The sequence below is a fragment of the Sphaeramia orbicularis genome, chromosome 7, assembly GCF_902148855.1.
Source record: "Sphaeramia orbicularis chromosome 7, fSphaOr1.1, whole genome shotgun sequence".
In the NCBI taxonomy this organism is placed as follows: domain Eukaryota; kingdom Metazoa; phylum Chordata; class Actinopteri; order Kurtiformes; family Apogonidae; genus Sphaeramia; species Sphaeramia orbicularis.
Window position 1 is genome coordinate 11,565,431 of NC_043963.1, and position 23,968 is coordinate 11,589,398.

The following is a 23,968-nucleotide window of genomic DNA, read 5'->3' on the forward strand; positions in this document are numbered from 1 at the left end:
TCTCTAATAACTAGTTTTAACTTTAAATACTCACTTTATCAGTACAGATACACAGATATGACAGTGCTATTTTTCTACATAAATATACCTGGTGAATACACATGGACCACATTTAATGTATAATATCTGCTTTTCAACTGGGTAAAACATACAAAACATTTAAACATTGCTAATGACTGAATGAATTAAAGCACAGGTGTCAAACATGCGGTCCAAGGGGCCAAATCTGGCCCGCCAAAGGTTCCATTCCGGTCCGCGGGATGAAAGTGCAAAACCGAACCTGAACAGTCAAGGCTGTCAAAAATCCTTTTGGTTCAGGTTCCACATACAGACCAATGTGATCTACAGTAAAAATAACAACACAATAACTCATAAATAATGACAAATTCTCTTTGTGAAAAATCAAGTGGAAAAAATTTAAGTGAAAAAAATAACATTGCACTGTCAAAATATTTACATTTACAAAACTATTCTTTCACAATAAAATGCAAATAAATACATAAATAAAAACAAAGATGAACAACCCGAAATGTGCAATTTGAACAATATTCTGCCTGTTATTAAATTGTTAGGTAACATTGTGTGTAAATGTAAATGTATAAATAATAAGTCGAGGCATAATATTGTTAAAATTACACTAATTTTTCAAATGAAATTTCAGTTTTTTCAGGTTATTCATGTCTTTTTTGTAAAATGTAAATATTTTGATAATTAAATGGGGGGGTTTTTTTGTACTAAAACAAAAAGAAAAACTTGGATTTGTCATTATTTATAGATTATTAAGTCACTATTTTACTGGTCTGGCCCGCTTGAGATCAAATTGGGATAAATATGGCCCCTGAACCAAAATGAGTTTGACACCCCTGAACTAAAGGAATGTACTAATGAATTCAGCAGGTGACCATAAGAATAAGGAAGAGGCTACTGACACAGTACTGTGGCATGAAATATCCGTTTGTCTATTACCACAAAGCCAATCAGTGCCCTCGTTGTATCATGTCTAGACCATCACGTATGTCCCGAAAAGCACCAAGGTAATCATAAGGCGAATAGGTCGACCCACAAAACAGATGAGGTTTAGCTCACGGGTAACATGTAGGACCACAATGCAGAAGACCGGGGTGCAATTCCCAGTCAGAGAAGCTTTTTTTTTTTTTTTTTTTTCCCTAAAGTTTTTCAAACAGAACTGAGAGGTCACACTGCACACTATCGCATCTATCTAACATGTAGCTCCGCCCACCTTCACCAGCCTCCAGAGCAAAGAACCCCATAAAAAAGGGGTGTCAAACTCATTTTAGTTCAGGGGCCACATTTGGCTAAATTTGATCAGCAGTGGGCCGAACCAGTAAAATAATAACATAATAATATATAAATAATGTCAACTCCAAACTTTTCTCTATGTTTTAGAGCAAAAAAAGTAAATTTACATTATGAAGAGGTTTACATCTACAAACTGTCCTTTCAAACATTGTGACTAACATGAACAAACTGAAAAAATAAGTGTAATTTTAACAATATTAAGCCTCAGTTTATCATTTACACATGTACATTATAACTTACAGATCACAGTGGATCTACAAACACACAAAACATTTAATAACAGGCAGAATATTGGTAAAATTGTACTTACTTCTCTTAAGACATTTCAGGTTGTACATATTTGTTCAGGTTATACACGTTTTTTGTGAAATTACACTTTGTTTTAGTGAAAATACATGAGAATCTTTACATTTACAAAGACAGAAATTTGGATTTGTAAGTACTTATAGATTATTATGATAGTATTTTACTGTTTCTGACCCACTTGAAATTAAATTGGTCTGAATGTGGAACCTGAACTAAAAGGATTGTTAATATCTTAGCATAATTTTTGTATTTCACAAATTCATCCCAAGGGCCGGACTAGACCCTTTGGTGGGCCGGATTTGGCCCCCGGGCCGAAAGTTTGACACCTGTAACATAAAACAACATATAGAGTATTTACAACAATAATTCCTATTCAATACTATATATCATCACTAATTTGTCGTTTCTGCTCTGAATTGCCACAGTACTGTGCTACTCTATGTAAAACCCTATCCTGACAGTGTGTTTACATCCTATCTCCTGTGGTTTACAATCCTCTGTGGGCATGTGTAGTTAAAAGTGTGCCTAAGGTAAAACCTCTGTCCTTTGTTCATAAATCTGTTAGTTTAGTATGTTGACCAAGATGTGACCCATACTATCCTAAGAACTTTACCACTAACCAGTGAAACGAAGAAATCTAGTGAAACAAAGGAATCATGACTACTACTGACTAATATGTGATTAAACTCAAGACTTCAACTATCTAAATTACAATAATATTTCAGTAGCAAAATGCACAAAAGAATGCACTGAAGCATACGCCATATATCATCACAGTACTGTGGCAAAAAGAGGATAATGTGTCAAAAAAAAAAAAAAACAAGAGGCTAATGAGTTCATGTAACAGTATCCCTGATTAGCTCTAGTATAAATGCTAACATTTGATTGGTCTGTGGCAATAGACAAACCCATATTTTGCGCCACAGTACTATGGCAGTAGACATTGCCTAATAATAATTTCAGTTAAATTAGTATACATTTTAGACTGGTTCACCTTTGAATCAGCAAATATACCCAAACATAATCAAGTTTCATGATGTTCAAGACTTCAAATCTGTAATATTGACCTACTATGGCTCAGTCATTTATTTATTTATTTATTTATTTATTTATTTAATTTATCTATTTATTTCGAATATGCAAAGAAACAAAATAAAACAAAAGCAAAATATGACAAAAACAAAATAACATTTAAATGAACAGAATCTATCTTCAAGTACATGTCTGAATGTGCATGTATAAACTTATTTATGCATCAAATACATGCATTAATCTAACTTTCTCTTTCAGAAAATTGCAGAAAAATGCCCAAAAACAGCTAAATCTGTTTTATTATTACCCCCGAGACCTTTGTTGCTCAGTGAAAAATCAAAATTCAACCCATTCACTTCTTGTGATACAGATGCAGATTAACTTTACTGATTCCCAAAAGGAAACTCACTAAATGTATTAATAGTCAATGTGTTTCTCCAGCTGTAAAAGGTGTATATATAGTTTTAGTAAAGACCGAGTGTTTTAGAATCATGTTTTGTTTTCAGTTCATGAACCCAGAAAACCATCCATTAAAATGGTAAATCGTCCGTAACACTGAAAAAAGCCCTAATCGCCCAGTTCTAACTGACCGACCACATTTCGCTGAGTAAGTATTGATGCTATACATCACCCAGTTCTGTCCTATTTTAGTGGAATATAAGTTTCAAAGATTACAAATCATACACTTTATAAAGACGACAGTAAGATCAACCCCTCATGTCATGTTTTAAGACAATATGTCATGAGTTACACATTAGAACACGGATGTCAAACTCATTTTCTTCCAGGGTCCACATTCAGCCCAATTTAATCTAAAGTGGACCGGACCAGTAAAATAATAGCATGATAGCCAATAAATAATGACAACTCCAAATTGTTTTAGTGCAAAAAAATGACATTCAATTATGCCAATATTTATGTTTACAAACTATCCAAACAAAAACGATGTGAATAACCTGAAAAAAATGAAATTTGTTCAGAAATATAAATACAATCTCATCAATATTCTGCCTCGACTCATCATTTATACATATGCATTACAGATCAGATCTACAAAGGAACAAAACATTTAGTAACAGACAAAATATTTTTTAAAAATTGCACTTCATTCTCTTTAGACATTTCAGGTTGTTCATATTTGTTCAGGTTATTCACATTTTATTGTTAAAGGATGTTTGTTAACCCTTTCATGCATAGTGGTCACTACAGTGGACAGCTATTCTACAGCTGTTCTCTTGTATATTCATGTATTTTGTTGTTCTTTTCGTTGTTGTTTTTTTTTTTTTACACATATCTTTATTAAAGTTTTAAGACACTACATATCTTTTCTGATATGAATTGGTAACATTATGTAGATCTCTCCTGATCATAAACCCCCAGAATTATAAGCCCTCCCCAGAGTTTTCACACAATTTATCAGTAAATTCATGTTTCTGTGTCAAAAATTAAACGTGTGGTGTCCAGCTGAGTGGACATTTTTGCAACTTCAAGAAAAATAGGTTAAGATTTGGATAGGATAACATTTTTTTTTTTCATTATTATTTTTTATGTATTTTTTTTATATATATATACAATTTTTCAATTATTTTTATTTATTTATTTTCATTTATTTTTCGGATGAAAATTTTCAATCGCATTGTTTTTTTCATGCCTAAAGAGGAAGAAAAACACTCAGGAAAAAATTTTGATTAAGGTTCTCAGAATTCGTGCATGAAAGGGTTAATGTAAACATTTTCAGAATTTAATGTTTTTTGCACTAAATCAAAGAGAAAAAATTGGTGTTGTCATTATTTACAGCAGTGGTTCCCAACCTTTTTTGGCTCGTGACCCCATTTTAACATCACAGATTTCTGGCGACCCCAGGCATTTGAAACGGAGACTTTTTTGCTAAAAGCTAAATGCTAAAATTAATTTGTTTTTGATCATGTAGTAGTTTGCTATACTATGTTGCAAATAAATGTTAATTTTAGAGGACATTTAGACTTTTTAATTTTATTTTCCATGATCAGGATATGTACAGTCAGTCCAGCTGAAAAAACAGAACTCAAACTATGAATTATGAAAGAGCTGCAGCATCTGAAACTGACCACAATGAACATTTGACAGATAAACAGAACCACAGTGCTTCAGTTTCAGCTTCGGAGTTTGTCATGTCTTTTATGGATTGCAATTGTCTCTCTGAACTCACCATATATTTTTTATTAGTAAGTTGGGGTTTTTTTTGCTTTTTTTTATCAATTACTAGAAATTTCAGGTGACCCCATTTGAATTCCAGGCGACCCCACGTGGGGTCCCAACCCCAAGGTTGAAAAATACTGATTTATAAGTTATTATAATATTATTTTTGAGTTTGATGCTCTAATTTGCACTTTGCAAATTCATCCTGCAGGCCGGATTGGAAACTTTGGTGGGTCGGTTTTGGCCCCCGGGCCACATGTTTGACACCTGTGTGTTAGAAAATGTCAGTCTTTGTCTTATGTCTGTTTTGTCCCACTGTCTTGTCTCGTCCTGTCCCTGTTCACTCCCTCTATTTATGTGTATACAAGCAAGGAATGGATGAACGTGTGAATATAAAGTTGGAGATTGTTTCTTAAACACAAGCTGTAATTAAAAATAAAGCTGTCCTCCGAAGATGGGGGGTAAAAAAAAAAAAGAGAAAAAAATAATAGTGCGACCGACCCCTCATGTCATGTTTTAAGATAATATAAGTTACACATTAGAAAACAGGAGTCAAACATACCAACAATGGCCCACCAAAGGGTCTAATCCGACCCAAAATTGCACTTATTTTTCATAATAAATGTCAGTGTTTTCATGTAAAGGATAGTTTGCAGATGTAAACATTTACATGATGTAATTGTACTTTTTTAACTCTAAAACAGGGCTGTCAAACTCATTTTAGCTCAGGGGCCACATTAAGCCCAAATTGATCTCCAGTGGGCCGGACCAGTAAAATAAAAGCATAATAACCTGTAAATAATGACAACTACAAATTTTTCTCTTTGTTTTAGTGCAATCAAAATTAATTTATGAAAATATGTACATTTACAAACTATCCACACAAAAATGATGTGAATAACCTGAAAAAAACTGAGATTTCTTGAGAAAAATAAGTGCAACTTTAACAATATTACACCTCAACTTACCATTGATACATGCATATTATGAATCGGATCTACAAAGGCACAAAATATTTAATAACAGGAAGAATAATGTTTAAACTTCACTTTCAAAATTTCAGGTTTTTTGCATTTTATTGTTAAAGGATAGTTTGTAAATGTTAATGTTTTCATCATTTAATGTAAGTTTTTACACTAAAACAAAGAGAAAAATTTGGAGTTGTCATTATTTATAGATGTAATATTATGTTTTCACATTAAACTAAGAACATTTGGAGTCATTATTTATAGGCTATTATGCTATTATTTTAGTTGAGATCACATTGTTCTGCATGTGGAACCCGAACTAAAACGAGTTCGACATCCTTGATTGTTAATATCTGAAGTGTAATTTTTGCAAATTCATCCTGCGGGCCAGACCGGAACCTTTGGCGGGCTGGTTTTGGCCCCCGAGCCGAATGTTTGACACCCCTGCTCTAAAACATAGAGAAAATTTTGTAATTGACACTATTTATAGGTTATTATGTTATTATTTTACTGGTCTGGTCCACTTCAGATCATACTGGGCTGAATGTGGCCCCTGAACTACAGGGTGAGTCAGAAAAAACGCTCTTTTCATTTAAAGAAATTGTACCACTGAAATGGAAATGCTTATTTTTCTTTTGATTATACAGTCATATTGATCTGGTTATTGAGCATGTCTGGCGATTGAATCATTGATTTATGGCATAGCATAACAGAGGGAATGTCCATTGTTTATTGTGCACCGAAATATCTGCCAACACAGTTTATGCCACCGTGAATGAAATTGAAATTGTCAACCATTACAGCATGTTTACTCGCCATCAAAATGTTTTGTCTCAACGAAGTCGTCCGGCACGACCTTCAACCTGGCTACCGTTCAGATTGATGCAAATCTGTGCTCGTTGTCGCATCTCTAACACAGCTCTTCTCGCCATTCGTGTTCGTCGTAGGGCTTGGATTTCAGCCGTGATGCGATTTCGGAGTTCCTGAAGAGTTTGTGGAACAGTCTGATACACACGGTTTTTAAGATACCCCCACAAGAAAAAATCAAGGGGGGTCAAGTCCGGGGATCTAGGTGGCCACTCTCTCTCCTGACCCAAACAGACAACTCGATGAGGAAATACCTGCAATCGCTGTGGTCTTGCCATGATGAAAACTCCCAGGGCACTGTCATGTAGGCCTATGTCCTGAGTGTGAAAGCAAAGCCCCGACTCCTGTAATTGTTGTCAATTTCAAGTTTGTTCTCTGTGGCATACATTGTGTTGGCAGGTATTTCAGTGCCCAATAAACAATGGACCTTCTCTCTCTTATGCAATGCAATAAATCTATGACTACATCACCAGACATGCTCAATAACCACATCAATATGACTGTATGGTCAAAAGAAAAATCAGTGTTTCCGTTTTAGCAGTACAATTTCTTTAAATGGAAAGAGCGTTTTTTCTGACTCACCCTGTAAAATGAGTTTGACACCCCTGTTGTAAAGGATAGTTTGTAGATGTAAACATTTTCATAATGTCATTGTACTTTTTTCACTCTAAAACATAGAGAAATGTTTGTAATTGACACTATTTATAGGTTATTATGTTATTATTTTACTGGTCTGGTCCACTTCAGATCATACTGGGCTGAATGTGGCCCCTGAACTAAAATGAGTTTTCCACCTCTACATTAGATTTGGAGAATCTTACAGCGTTACAACCTGACTGGAACTAGATTCATTATGAGTTATTCTTCTTTGCCGAGTCATTTTTAGTTTTTGACTCCCCATAACAGTACAAATTTAAAGGTTAAAAAGTTTTTCTGCTCTGGTCTGCAAGTAAAGCACCTCCAGAATAACAGTAGTGAAACTTTACCAAGTTTGAGTCACTAATAAAGAAAACTTCAGTCCAAATGTTGGTTAGCTGGAGTTTCCAAGATACAGCATTGGGTCAAAATGTGAAATTCTGAGAAATAATGAGAGAATGGGTTTTACTCAAAAGGATTGTCTCAGAGCAAAACACTGTCTGCACATTACAATCCATTCACTTTTCAGGTTCTCTATACTGAAACATTTAGAAATCTACTGTATATATGTACATAAACCAATATATATGTTCATATTATTAAAGTATGTCAGATTTTGTACTTTTATAATTACTGAGGCATGTCATTTCTAAAAAAAAATGTAGTGAAATTCAGTCTCTGCATTTTACTAATGCTAAAAAACATGCAGTACCTAGCATTAGCATTAGCAGTTAGCATTAACACATTAAGGTTTAAGTTAATGGTATGTAGGGTAATTTTTGAAGGCTACAATTGTTAAGATCTAATAAGTAAAAAGTAAATAATTTATTTTTGACTACATTAAATTACCATTAATTACCATACCATACCATAATCTGTTTTTTCAGGTTTAGTTTCACTTTTTTATGTTTTTTGCTTGTTTGTTTGTTTTGTTGTATGCATTTTTTGGGTTTTCTTTTACCATTATTGAATGCTGGGTAGCTGAATTAATTTAAGTATTATGCTTCTGCCTGTGCCTTAAATTTTCACTCACTAACCTGTTGGTAATGTTTGTACTGTTGACAGTGGTTGTATTATGTGATGACTGAATAAAGAATTTCATCACCATCATAATTCAGTCATCTTCCATAATACAGAACATATGATCAATGAGGCTGATTTGAAGTTAACTGACTGTGAATTCTGTTGAGACTGAACAGGCTTAGGCAGAAGCTAAACGCTTATATACGCCTCGCTTTTATTGAAATCAAAATCGGTTTTAGGATACCAATCAATATGTAACCAATCAATACATCAAAAATCATTCTTGCTTATATTCCTCGAAAAATATCTTTACAAACCAATGTTTTGAAAACCATTAATGAATTACACATCTTTACATGTATATTTATGTCATTCCATAATTTAACTCCAATAACAGAAATACAGCTTCTTTGTATACATTTAACAGTGTTTTTCCATGGGGTTGGGACCCCACATGGGGTCGCCTGGAATTCAAATGGGGTCACCTGAAATTTCTAGTACTTCATAAAAATAAAAATGTACTAATAAAAAATATATGTTGAGTTGAGAGACAATCCCAATCCATAAAAGACATGACAAACTGTGAAGTTGAAACTGAAGCACTGTGGTTCTGTTTATCTGTCAAATGTTCATTGTGGTCAGTTTCAGATGCTGCAGCTCTTTCATAATTCATAGTTTGAGTTCTTGTTTGTTCAGTATTAATTGTCAGCCTTGTAAATCCAAGCTGGACTGACTGTACATATCCTGACCAAGGAAAATCAAATTCTCACTTTGTGCAGTAATCTACACCTGGATTTACTGCCTCCGTCCATAATAATATACATTATATAGACTAAATGTCGTCTAAAATTAACATTAATTTGCAACATATTATAACAAACTATTAGATGACTTACATGATCAAAAACAAATTAGTTTTAGCAAAAAAAAAAAAAAAAAGTCTCTGTCTTTGAATGTGTGGGGTCGCCAGAAATTTGTGATGTTAAAATGGGGTCACAAGCCAAAAGAGGTTGGAAACCACTGATTTAACGGCTTTTTGTACCGTAAACATACAAACACCTCTGAAATCATATCGGCTTTCCTGTATCAGAAACTTTTGAACAGAGTCTGGGAGTGACCTTGGTTTGGTTCGGAACATTATTTGCACAGTTTTGTAATAAAACAAGTCCTTGAATTTCACTGGGAACAGTGAGCTGTCATTACACTGGTCAACAACAAATTTATTGTTTAAGTTTTTTGAGCTGATTTAGGATCATTTTGGTGTGCTGAATCCAAAAATCTCATTCATTTTGCTCAGTCAGGTCAACTTTCTGAACTATGCTACATATTGGCTTTTTAACATTTTTGCTTACATTTATGGGCATTTTCACATCATATGATATAAAATTCTTTCATATTTCTTGCAATAAACGAGTTCTGAAGATTTTACTTTTGCCAATTTATGATTAATGTTTTTTTTAATATTACAGGTGAATGAAATGGCTTCGACTAGAAGATCTTGCAAAAATAAGCCTGACGTATTCTGCTACATCTGCGCTGAATACACCATTGTACCTAACAGGAATCAAGTCACAAGTTTCATAAAGTGTGCTTACCAATCTTATTTTGGTATTAATTATTATATTTTGTGAGAAGATCAAATTTTTCAAAATCAAATTAGTTAAAAAAAAACCTGACCTGATTGAGAAAACCAGATGTCATTTTTGGATTTAGTGGTTCAAAATGGTCCTAATTCAGCTGAAAAAACCTAGACAACTTGCAAAAAACATTTTTTTGTAACCCAGTGTAATATTCACGGACCAGCTTCAGATCTTTAACCATAACTCCAAGTCAGTAGGTGGAACTTTTAATTTCAGTCTGCTCCCCAACAAGCAATTTACAGTGTGACACTGTGCGCTATAACCAGAGTTTTCGCGCCTTTACTTCTTCCCTTTTGTTCCGGATTTCTGTGGGAGAGGTAAGCAGCCGTGCATCTCATGAAAATTTTTGGTTTAGCCTCTGCTAATTTAATTTCTTTTATATGAACTGGCTAGTTCAAGCTGTATGAGGTGCTTATAATGTGCTGAAACACATTTCTGTATCATTTTGGTTTGTGTAGGAGCTTGTTTTACGGGGTTCGTTGACCAGAGGTTTTTGTGTTTTGTCACTTCTGTCAGGAACGAAAAATCAATAAACGGAGACTGCCTCCCAAGTCGTACATGTGGGTCTCGTCCTTAAAAAAACACAACGCAGAGTCCGACACCACCGCTTACACATATTCTGCTGAAACTCTTTTTCTTTTTTTTTTTTTTTTTAAATCAAGGTTAAAGACTCATTTGTTTACAGCTACCTTTGATTAGAGTATTATTTGTTGTTGTTGTGACAGCAACTGATAATTTTAACACTTTTTATTGATTTAACATTAAATTCTTAATTTTAATCAAAACTGTTTAAAGTTTTTGTTTTAACTGCCTCTTATTTTTGTTTAATTTCTTTCTTTATTTTTGTCTTTTCTGCACTTTCCTTTTATTTAACCCTATCATGCATAGTGGTCACTACAGTGGACAGCTATTCTCCAGCTGTTCTCTTGTATTTTCATGGATTTGTTGTTTTAGTTCCATATCAGCCAACACAGTGGACGCTTATGCACTATCCCATACACTGTAATTCATCCCATTATTGTAACTTTCCTGTTCTTGATAAACCTGATCTGCAGTAACATATTTGAGTATAAATCAATTGCTAATTGTTATTAGACTGTAATTAACAGTTAAAAAAAAAAAAAACATGTTTTTTTGCATATTATCTGAGTGTGTAATCACTAGTATTATCGTATGTTAAAATGTGATAAAATATCAGTCTAGCAGCATTAAAAATGTTTTTATTTCATAGTTTTCACACAGTATGTCGCTTCAAAAATGAAACACATGGTGCCCAGCTGAGTGAACATTTTTGTAACTTCATGAAAAATAGGTTCATAAAAAATTTCAAACACATTTGTTTTTTTCATGCCTAAAGAGGAATAAAAATAGTCAGAAAAAAATCTCATAATTCATGCATGAAAGGGTTAATGTTTTATTCTGCTACTGTCCTAGTATTATTCTATGATTTTAATGTAATTTTATGTGTTTCTATCCTTTTGTAAAGCACTTCGAATTGCCTTAATAAATTTGCCTTGCCTTGCCATCTAATAGTTCTTTTTTTTTTTTACTTTAATTTATTTCAAATATGCAACAAGACAAAGTAACCTCACTTTGTCTATAGAAATAAAACAGGTAGTGAGAAATCATGGAAAAAAACGTATACATATACATGACTTCATTTGCACATTCGAAAAGGAGTGGGAGGAAGTAGAACTTATTTAATCCCACCCCTTCATGTGACTATTTGCATTAGCCAAGGCTAAAAGTTCATGATAATAATAATATACAGGTCTGATTTTGTTGGAACGTCAAGATGGAAAATAATCTAAACAACAACCTTCAACTCCATCGATTTCATTCCAACAGTGAAAACAGCTGAATTCAGTTGGAAAACCATCGACCATGTTGTTTCTTTATCATCCTTCCTTAAAAAATTAAATTAAATTAAATTAAAAAAACCATGATCTTTCTAGGAAACAGAAGCAATTAACACTCCCTCGACTGCGACTTGATCTCCTTTGCATAAAAAATAAGTTACAAAAATGTTTGTGTGTGTTGTCAATTGTAGTTCTTAGGTCAGACTTTGTTATCGGCCCAGAGACTCGGTGCATCTCTAATTATAAGCGTCTAAATCCGGATCTTAAAAAGAGCAGTAATTACACCCACTTTTCACAAACCACTGCCACTAAACTACTTTTTTTTTCTCGAATACTACTTGAGTAAATTTCATTCATCATTTATTTCCTGCCTTTTTAATAATCAATCTAAAACAACTCTTCCCAGTGTGAGCACAATTAAAAGTCTTCCCACTCTGCTTCGTTGCCTCTCACACGTACCAATAAAAAAAAAAAAAAAGTGCTGTATATATTGTTATTCTGGTTTTGGCGTCCTGTGTGTTTTCTCTGGTTTTTACGTTTCCTCCTGCTTCTTCCTCCCAGAAAATCCGCTCAAATCCTTTTGATACACAACGTTAAAACAGAGCAGCTTCCACAATAAACACATACAATAAGGAGAGGAAAATCAATTGCTTTTAGGTCCTTGATTTCCTCCTGGTCTGCCCCCCGCCCCCCCCTCCCCTTATTTTTTCATTTTTTTCCTTTTCCCTTGCAAGGAGGTCCAAAGATGCAGACAGAATTCAGGAGGTTCATCTAGGCCACACACACATAAACAGAGCCCGTCTACCCCCCCCCACCACCCCTTCCTCGCCTCCCTTCTCCTCCCCCTGTCTCTCAGTCCCACATCACTGAACAGTACACAGCCAATTAACGTTAGCACATGCATGATTTAGCTTCTCTCGTCTCTCTATGGCTCCAAACCAGAGCATGTACATTCAACTCCTCTACACACACATGACCTCCCCCCATGCCGAGGTATCGACTACTTCGATCCACGGTGTGAATTAAGGTGCTGGTCAGGTCCAAGTCAGGCTAATCAGGGGGGAGCCACTCTCTTTGTGTCTTTGCAGACTATAGGCTTCCACTCAAGCCCAAGGATTTTGTTTGAATTATTTAAACCTTCTTCCCTCTTAATTCATTTTTCAATGGCTCCAAAATCCCTGCAGTCTCGAGAACACCCCCCCCCCTCCCCTCCTCCTCCACCTCACGCTTTCCAGCCCCCCCCCCCTACTCCACCCACCGCCCATCCCCTTTCCTGCAAAATGAGCCGAGTTTTGAGTGCTCAATGAAAAGTTTGTGAAAGCGGTGCATTGCGACTGGCGTTAACCCTGAAATGCATACATTTGAGCTTTTTATTAAAAAATCTTGTACGGACAAGCTTCAGTGATCAACTGTAATTATATATTTTTCCCATCTGAGCAATTTCTTAAAAATTCAGCACAAACAAGGACTTGACAAATTGTTGTTATCAAGGCGATGCCGTTGAGGTGAACGTGGCAGCCGGGCTTCTTAAATGCACAAACTGAAACTTATCTAAAGCTTCCTCAGATTGTACGTGTGTGTGTGTAAGTGTGTGTGTGTGTGTTTTTAAGTGTGTGTGTGTTTTTAAGTGTGAGTGTGTGTGAGAGGGAGTGAAACGCGGCCTAATAAAGCATAACAGATGCATGAATGCCGTCGCATCTGAAGGAGTGTACCTACATATACTTATTATTCATTACTCCCTGTACCACATTATTACTTGGCAGAATCAATATCGGAAGAGCTGCCGAAAACAGAGAAAGCGGCATTAGGCATTCAGCACAGCCGGTTATGGAGCTACAAATTGCTTTTAAGTGCAGACGCTCTGTGTGTGTGTGTGTATGTGTGTGTGTGTATGTTTGTGCATGCCACAAAGAAAGTCTACGGGTGTACTTATGCACCAGTGTGTGTGTGTGTGTGTGTGTGTGTGTGTGTGTGTGCACCACGAGGGCATCTAAACACGTGGAAACTAATCGCCGTCTCCTCGGCCTTATTTGTAAGCTCGCTGGAATAGGCTTGCATTTTCATTGTGTGCTGCACGGTAATTCAAGCTGAGCTTTTCAGTCGCATTACATTGTTGAGGAAATACTTACTTTTCCAGGGTCGTCTTTGGAGCGAGGCACTTTGAGAAAACACTTGTTCAAGGACAGGTTATGTCGTATAGAGTTCTGTAGAGGGAGACAGACGGGGAGAAGAAAGAAAGAAGAAAAAAAAAAAAGAGAGAAGAACAAAAATATTAAAATACCTTTAAACAAAGTCCCTTTTTTCGTTAGTAAATGACACTAGTTATAGAGTTGAGACTCTGCTGCCAGACGTTAGCTGTAAGACTGTGGAAAAATATTCTGTCTATAAGTAAGAGTGAGACCTTCTACTGCCTTTTAATGTTTCAAAGCGTCTTTGAGCCGGAGGAGCCTATAGGTGAAGCATAAGCTCTCACAGCAGCGCCGTCGACAGTCGCATTCACAGAGCGCATTTGTTTGTCAGACATTTGTGAAACTGGACTTATATTTCTCAAGGCTGCATTTAGGCGAACATACAAAGGCATTGGTTGGACACATTTGTGCCTTTCTTTTTCGATTTCCTAGAACGAGGACAGAGTACAGTATATGTCCATAAAGAAAAGCAGAGTCGCATTGAGCCAAAGTGGTAAGAAAACCTTGGGGGGAACAATATATGTGTCCTGTTTTTTTTTATACGTGCAGTGCCAGGTTGAAATGCAAATGTGTGAATGAGGCAAACCATACCCGGGTCAGTGACAGAGGATAAAGTCAGCGTCTGAATCTGCAGATCATTGACAAATAGACTATAACCATGTAAAGATCTTGCATGATTAAGCTTTAAACTGCATTTATACAAAATAGGTGATATTTTCACTTTTTGGCAACATACCAGCAGCAAAGTGTAAAAATTCCATAGTATAGGCTATTGAACTCATTTTAGTTCAGGGGCCACATACAGCCTAATATGATCTAAAGTGGGCCAGACCAGTAAAATAATATAAATAAGAGGATTAGAACTTATAAATAATGTCCACTCCAGAATTTTTTTCTATGTTTTTGAGTGAAAACAGTCAAATTCCATAATGAAAATGTTTACATCTACAAACTGTACTTGAACATAACATGAACAAATATGAACAAACTGAAAATTCTGAAGAAAAACCAGTGCAATTTTAAGAATATTATGTCTTCGTTGATCATTTATCCATATGCATCACAACTTACAAATCACAGTGGATCTACAAATACACAAAACATTTAGTAACAGGCAGAACATTGGTCCAATTCCACGTACTTCTCTTACGAAATTTCAGGTTATTCACATTTTTGTAAAAGGCTAGTCTGTAAATATAAACATTTTTGTGTAATTTTACTTTTTTGTACACTAAAACAAAGAGAAAAATTTGGAATTTCATTATTTATATGTTATTCTGATAGCATTTTACTGGTCGGACCCACTTTAGATTGACCTGACCTAAAATGATTCTAGCATCCTTGATTGTTAATATCTTCAGTGTAATTTTTGCATTTCACAAATTCATCCCAGGGGCCGGATTAGACCCTTTGGCAGGCCAGTTTTGGCCCCCGGGCCGCATGTTTGACACCCCTGCTCTAAAACATAGAGAAAATTTTGTAATTGACACTATTTATAGGTTATTATGTTATTATTTTAATGGTCTGATCCACAAAGAACAGCAAAGTTACAGTAATGGTCTGAATTACAGTGTTTGGGATGGTGCATAAGTGTCCACTGTGTTGGCTGATATGGAACTAAAACAACAAAATATATGAATATACAAGAGAACAGCTGTAGAATAACTGTCCACTGTGGTGGCCACTATGCATGAAAGGGTTAATAAAACACAACAGATAAATATCAGCCTCTGCAATTGGGTAGATAATATGTTATGGGCCGCCATCAGCCAAAATCAGCTGATGTTTGGTAGATTTATGTATATATATATATGTATATATATATATGTGTGTGTGTGTGTGTGTGTGTGTGTGTGTGTGTGCGTGCGTGTGTGTGTGCCGAGCATTGACAATGTAGAAATGTTCTGTTTAGGAGTTGGTATTAACCCATAAAGATCAAGTGTGACTTTTGTGGCAGTTTCTGAATGGATTTTTCTGTAGATTTAACCTTTCTTAAGTGATTTATCACCATTTATTATAATTTTATCCTATGTCTTTTGCATTTTTTCAGTGTAAATCAGGTATTTTCTGATATTTAAATTACTGATCATCTAAATGTTCATTAAAGCTCACAGTAAATTCAAAGGTTATTAAATCAGAGACACAGAAAACTGAGGGAAAAAGTGACTTTTTCAATAAAGATATCAATAACTGAATGTAAACACAAGTGTCTCCACCCACTCTCTTGATCCAACTCCATGGGTTTTACTGGTGAATCAATGCTGTAGAAGATGACAGTGTTTCCATGGCAACTACAGAGCCTCTGAACATCCAAATGGGTCATATCTGATGACCATGAAAAGAGGACAAACTGTATTTTACACTGATTATTTACAAGTATTGATAGGATTAATGGATCGACAGGTATTAAACAGTTTAGATCAGTAGATGGTTTCGGTCTCCGGTGGTTGTTTGGGTCTTTATGGGTTAATGTATCAGTGTTGGAAACCTCCGAAAAACATCCAACCTGTTGGGTATAAAGAGGCTTCTTTGCTAACACTTAAAACAGTGTTTTGCTAAATTAAAGCAAAAAAAAAAACACCTTCTCGATGGTGCCAATCAACTTGACAAGCCTCCGTGACCTTCTGTTCAGCTCTGTTGTGTATCTTTGTTGAAAGGAGATAAAACTGTTCTAATGCGCGATAGAAGAAGAAGTCTGAAACATCTGGTGCTGGGAGTAAAGACAGACAGATGTCCAAGATACAACCTGAGGAGGTGGAGAGATCATTGGTCAGGTTTGGGGTTCACTGCGATTCGCCAGCAGTGTTTGTTTCAACTAAAAAGCGGTTTGGAGTCGCTGTTTGTTATTATAAGCGAAGAACAAATCCATAGCGTTGGCAATAATGAGAGGAAACCGACATTTGTACAGTATTAACATCTCCTTTGGTTTTGTGTGTATGTTGTGTACAAATGAGGAGGGAGAAGAAGAAGAAGAAAAGGCAGGAAAAAAGAAAGAAAGAGGCTAACCTGGCATGAACCTGTTCTCCCTTCAGGCTCCCGTTCTCCACTCATCTGCTGCTGCTAATTAATACCACTGTGGAGGAAGAGGAGGAGGAAGAATTTCTCGGCTCTTTCTCCAGAGTTCGTACTGCTCAACACTGGTTTTGTTTCTCCTACTATCGCCAACCTTGGCTTCTCCGTACCGTAACAACCTGATCCACCTTCTCGCCGCTCTACTTCGGCGCCGGGTCACTAACGGTTACAAGCCGTCCATCAACGAAACGCGTGACAGTCGGGTAGCGACCGCCGCCACCGACTCGGCGACCATCTGTTCCAGTGGCGTTCCAGTGGGAGGTGGATCATTAACGCCGAGTCGACCGTCACTGGAGCAGCCTGGTCGAACTTCGCTCACCTCTGTGGACTGTTCTTCTTTATTTACATATTGTTTTTTTGTTGCCCAAGCACATTTTGCACACCTGTGCGCTACTTGCTATGTCTGCACAAACCTGAATATTTTGGGCTTTGCAAACTCTGGCACTTTTAGCTTTCACTGATGTCTGTTCTCCAAAGTTATGGTGTCAGTCTACAGCACAGGAGCCAAACATGCGGTCCACGGGCCAAAACCCAACCGCTAAAGCAGGGGTGTCAAACTCATTTTAGTTCAGGGGCCACGTTCAGTTAAATTTGATCTGCAGTGGGCCGAACCAGTGAAACAATAACATAATAATAGATAAATAATGTCAACTCCAAACTTTTCTCTATGTTTAAGAGTGAAAAAGTAAAATTACATTATGAAAAGGTTTACATCTACAAACTACCCTTTCAGACAATGTGAATAACATGAACAAACTGAAAAAATACAGGAGGTCCTCGGGTTACGCGGTACTCGACCTACGCTGTTTCGACTTTACGACGTCTGAGTCTCATCCGCCAGTTTGTCTCCAGCCCCATAGTGTAGAGTGTCTGTGTTTGTGCTCCGTAATTTTCTCGGTATCCTCGCCTTTTTCACCCTCCTTTTTCACATCATGGCCCCAAAAAAGAAAGCAGTATCTTCTAGCGATGCTGGTCCAGCCCAGAGGAAAGCCATTACGATGGAAACAAAGCTGGATATCATCAAAAGATCAAAGAAAGGCGAGACGCCGACGAATATCGGTAAAGCCTTAGGCTTCAGTCGGTCGACCGTGGCGACCATTATTAAGGACAAAGCCCGTAATACGTGTATTTGGATATTTATTTAGCGATTTAGAGGGTATTAAAGGGTTGATTCCGACTTGCGCGGAAATTTGGGTTACGTCGCCAGCGTAGGAACGGAACTCGTTCGTAACCCAAGGACCTCCTGTATGTATAATTTTAACAATATTATGCCTCAGTTTATCATTTCCACATGTACATTATAACTTCCAGATCACAGTGGATCTACAAACACACAAAACATTTAGTAACAGGCAGAATATTGTTAAAATTGCACTTACTTCTCTGAAGACATTTCAGGTTGTTCACGTTGTTCAGATTCTTTTTGTGAAATTATACTTTATTTTAGTGTAAATACATGAAAATACTTACATTTACAAAGAGAAAAATTTAGAGTTGTCATTATTTATATGTTATTAGGATAGTATTTCACTGGTCTGACCCACTTGAGATTGAATTGGTCTGAATGTGGAACCAGAATTAAAAGGATTGTTAATAACTTCAGTGTAATTTTTGCATTTGACAAATTCATCCCAGGGGCCGGATCGGACCCTTTGGTGGGCCAGATTTGGCCCCTGGGCTGCATGTTTGACACCTGTGCGCTAAAGGGTCCAATCCGGCCTGCGAGACGAATTTACAAAGTGCAAAATGCAAAAATTACCCTGAAGATATTAACAGTCAAGGGCATCAAACTCAAAAATAACAACATAATAACCTAGAAATAATGACTCCAAATTTTCTTCTTGGTTTAATGTGAGAAAAATAATATGACATTATGCCATGCATTATCTGGGGTCTCAAACATGCGGCCCGGGGGCCAAATGCGGCCCGCCAAAGGTTCCAATGCGGCCCCTGGGATGAATTTGCAAAGTGCAAAATTCCACAGTCAAGGCTGTCAAACTCATTTTAGTTCAGGTTCCACATACAGACCAATATGACCTCAAGTAAAATAACAGCATAAAAACCTACAAAAAATAATGACTCCATGTTCTTCTCGGTTTGATGTGAAAAAAATATTACACAATGCCTATAAATGACTAAATTTTGTCTTTGTCAAATTTTTGTCTTTGTTTTAGTGTAAAAAATAACATTAAATTATGAAAATACTTACATTTACAAACTATCCTGTAACAATAAAATGTCAATAATCTGAACAAATATGAACAACCTGAAATGGCTAAAGAAAATGAAGCACAATTTTAACAATTTTCTGCCTGTTACTCAGTGTTTAGTGTCTTTGTGGCAGATACTTCAGGGCAAAAAGAGGGCTGACAAGCCACTCCAGGAGCCACAAAAACTGAAGTCAAGGTTGTCATTGAGACTGATAGACGAACAACAGTGTCTTTGTAGATTCGATCCATAATGCACATGTATAAATGATAAGTTGAAGCATAATACTGTTAAAATTGCACTTATTTTTCTGAAGAAATTTCATTTTTTTCAGGTTATTCACATCTTTTTTGTTTGAATAGTTTATAAAAGGAAGTATTTTCATAATTTAATGGGGGTTTTTGCACTAAAACAAATACAAAAATTTGGAGTTGACGGTATTTATAGGTTATTATGCAATTATTTTACTGGTTTGGCCCACTCGAGATCAAATTGGGCTGAATGTGGCCCCGGAAAGAAAATGAGTTTGAGACCCCTGCTCTAAATAATGGCAACACCAATTTTTTTTGTCTTTGATTTATTGCAAAGAATATTAAATTCTGTTATCCTTTAATAATAAAATGTTGATAACCTGAACAAATATGAGCAACCTGGAATATCTACAGAAAATTAAGTGCAATTTTAACAATATTCTGCCTGTTTTGTGTCTTGGTAGATCTGATCTGTAACGCACATGTAGAAATCATAAGTTGAGGCATAATGTTGATAAAATTGTACATGTTTTTCTTCAGAAATTTCATTGTTTTCCAGTAGTTCACATCTTTTTTTGTTTTGGATAGAAATAGTTTCATCATCTAATGTTATTTTTTGCACAAAAAAATTTGGAGTTGTCATTATTTATAGGTTATTATGTTATTATTTGACTGGTCCGGCCCACTGGAGATCAAATTGGGCTGAATGTGGCCCCTGAACCAAAATGAGTTTGACACTCCTGCGCTAAAGTGTCCAATCCGGCCAATGGGATGAATTAGCAAAGCGTAAAAATTACACTGAAGATATTTACAATCAAGGGTGTCGAACTAGTTTCAGTTCAGGTTCCACTTTAAGACCACTGTGTTATTAAGTCAAACAAGTGGTTCCAGGCTCAACAAACCCCGCCCCTCACATATGTTGTAGCTTATTTTGGCATCGATCCAGCTGATGTCATCATATCAATTGCTTCTATATATGTGCCATGTTTGAAGTAAATTGAAACAAAATTGATGTTGTTTTAGACATTTGAAATTTCGCCCATTATAAATAAATGGCAAAGAAAAAAGACTTTAAAAATTCATAAAAAATTTTAAATTGACCTACTTTTCCCAAAATGTAACCACATCTATTCTGGGCCACTGGTAATCTCTAAACCCAATTTGGTATGAATTTAAACAATAGTTTTGCTGCTACAGACATGTGAAATTTCACCCATTTTAAATAAATGAGGAAAAAAAACAGATTTAACAAATTCATAAAAAAATTTAAACTTTGACCTACTGTTACCAAAATGTAATGAGATCTATTGTGGGTCATGGGGAATCTCTAAACCCAATTTGGTAGGAATTCAAACAATAGTTATAGACATAGTAATCGACATGTGAAATTTTGCCCCTTATAAGTAAATAGAAGAATTTTTTTTTTAATTCCTAAAAAACTGAAACTTTGACCTACTTTTCCCAAAAATATAATCACATCTATTCTGCATCACTGGCAATCTATTAACCTAATTTGGTATGAAATCACCAAGTAGTTTTGCAGCTACAGACATTTTAAATTTTGTCCATTATAAGTAAATGGGAAAAAAATTTGTTTAAAAATTCATTAAAAATTTGAAGTTTGACCTACTTTTCCCAAAATGTAATGAGATCTATTCTGGGTCACTGGCAATCTGTAAATTCAATTTGGTATGAATTCAACCAATTGTTTTGCTGCTACAGACATGTGAAATTTCACCCATTATAAGTAAATGGAAAAAAAAACAGGTTTAACAAATTCTTTAAAAAAATCAAGCTTTGACCTATGTTTCCCAAAATGTAATGACATCTATTGTGGGTCACGGGGAATCCCTAAACCAAATTTGGCATGATTTCAACCAACAGTTTTGCTGCTACAGACATTTGAAATTTTCCCCATTTTAAGAAAATGGGGGAAAAAAACTTAAAAATTCATGAAAAAAAAAATAATAATTTTGACCTACTTTTCCCGAAATGTAATCAGATTTATTCTGGGTCACTGGCAATCTATAAACCAAATTTGGTATGAATTGAATAAATAGTTTTGCTGCTAGAGTGTTAACAAACAAACAAACAAACCAAACCAAAAACATACCCCTTGCCTCCCCTTTGGGAGGCGGGGTAATTATCATGTTAACTTATAAGTAATGACTCCAAATTTTCTTCTTTAATCTTCTTCATTTAATGTGGAAAAAAAATATATATATATTATGCCTGTAAATAATGACATCTCCATATTTTTCTCTATTTTAATGCAAAAAAAAAACTAAATTCTGAAAATATTTACATTAACAAACTACCCTTTAACAGTGAAATATGAATAACCTGAACAAATATGGACAATGTGAAATGTCTAAAGAAAATTAGGTGCAATTTAAACAATATTCTGTCTGTTTCTGAATGTTTTGTGCCTTTGTAAATCCAATCTGTAATGTACGTTTCAGGTTATTCACATCTTTTTTCTGAGGATAGTTTGTAAATGTAAATATTTTCATACTTTAATGTTAATTTTTTTGCAGTAAAACAAAGAAGAATTTGGAGTTTTCATTATTTACAGGCTACTATTTGATTATTTTACTAGTCCGGCCCATTTCAGATCAAATTAGTTGAATGTGGAACCTGAAAGAAAATGAGTTTGACACCCCTGGTCTACAGTATCAAAAAGTTGCATACACTTTTACTTCAAAGTCCAATCACGGTGTTGGATTCTTTGTTATCACTGCTTTATAATAAGGAGAAAAACTGTAAAAACTCATCAGAAGTGGGAGTGGAGGGTAAAGGTTGACCAATTATCAGCTTGTACTGTATTAGAACGGAAGCTGATACTGGGAGAATTTTTCCCTAAATCAGGGGTCTCAAACACGCGGCCCGGGGGCCAAATGTGGCCCGCGAAAGGTTCCAATCCGGCGCATGGGATGAATTTGCTAAGTGTAAAAATTCCATAGTATAGGCTGTTGAACTCATTTTAGTTCAGGTTCCTCATACAGACCAAGTAAAATAAATGCATAATAACCTACGAAAAATAATGACTCCATATTTTCTTCTCGGTTTGATATGAAAAAAAAAAAAATTTACATTATTTCTATAAATAATGGCAACTTCAAATTTTTGTCTTGTGTTAGTGCAAAAAATAACATTAAATTATGAAAATATATCCTGTAACAATAAAATGTGAATAACCTGAACAAATAATGAAATGTCTAAAGAAAATTAAGCACAATTTTAACAGTTTTCTGCCTGTTACTAAGGTTTAGAGTCTTTGTAGATCTGATCCATAATGCACATGTATGAATGATAAGCTGAGGCATAATATTGTTAAAACTGCACTTATTTATGTGAAGAAATTTCAGTTTTTTCAGGTTAATCACATCTTTTTTGTTTGAATAGTTATAAAAGTAAGTATTTTCATAATTTAATGGGGGGGGGGGGGGGGGTTGCACCAAAAAAAAAAAGACACAAATTTGAAGTTGTCATTACATTGGGTTACAAAAAAATGTTTTTTGCAAGTTGTCTAGGTTTTTTCAACTGAATTAGGACCATTTTGCACCGCTAAATCCAAAAATGACATCTGTTTTTCTCAATCAGGTCAGGTTTTTTTGCTAATTTGATTTTGAAAAATTAGATCTTCTCACAAAATTGATTACATTTAATTACATTAATACCAAAATAAGATTGGTAAGCACACTTTATGAAACTTGTGACTTGATTCCTGTTAGGTTCAATGGTGTATTCACCGCAGATGTAGCAGAATACGTCAGGCTTATTTTTGCAAGAGCTTCTAGTCGAAGCCATTTCATTCACCTGTAATATTAAAAAAAAAAAACAATCATAAATTGGCAAAAGTAAAATCTTCAGAACTCGTTTATTGCAAGAAATATGGAAGAATTTTGTATCATATGATGTGAAAATGCCCATAAATGTAAGCAAAAATGTTAAAAAGCCAATATGTAGCATAGTTCAGAAAGTTGACCTGATTGAGCAAAATGAATGTGATTTTTGGATTCAGCACACCAAAATGATCCTAAATCAGCTCAAAAAACTTCAACACTAAATTTGTTGTTGACCAGTGTTATTCATAGGTTTTTATGCTATTATTTTACTGGTCTGGCCCACTTTAGATCAAATCAGGCTGAATGTGGCCCCTGAAAAAAAATGAGTCTGAGACCCCTGATCTATACATAATACAGACTCCATCAACCAATGAAAACGCTGTAAATTTCAAAAGCTTCACTGGTGTTTGTTGGTTTTCTTGCATGTCAAACACTTGCATGCATGTACAAAAAAATTATATGTCAATTTCAGTGCAGTTCCATTAGCAGAAGTCTTCTTCCACATATTTCCATGCACTTTGACAGCACAACACTCATGTTTCCACTCCTTCATTTAGATACATCCATGAAT

General features: G+C 35.3%; 1 protein-coding gene across 1 annotated transcript in view; it reads right to left on the bottom strand.

Moving 5' to 3' along the window:
• Positions 1-23,968, bottom strand: part of LOC115422987 (forkhead box protein J3-like) — a 331,117-nt gene that overhangs the window by 182,869 nt on the left and 124,280 nt on the right. Inside the window, exon 4 of the mRNA XM_030139653.1 lies at positions 13,959-14,033. Coding sequence (XP_029995513.1) covers positions 13,959-14,033 — 75 coding nt within the window. The remainder of the gene's footprint in view (positions 1-13,958; positions 14,034-23,968) is intronic.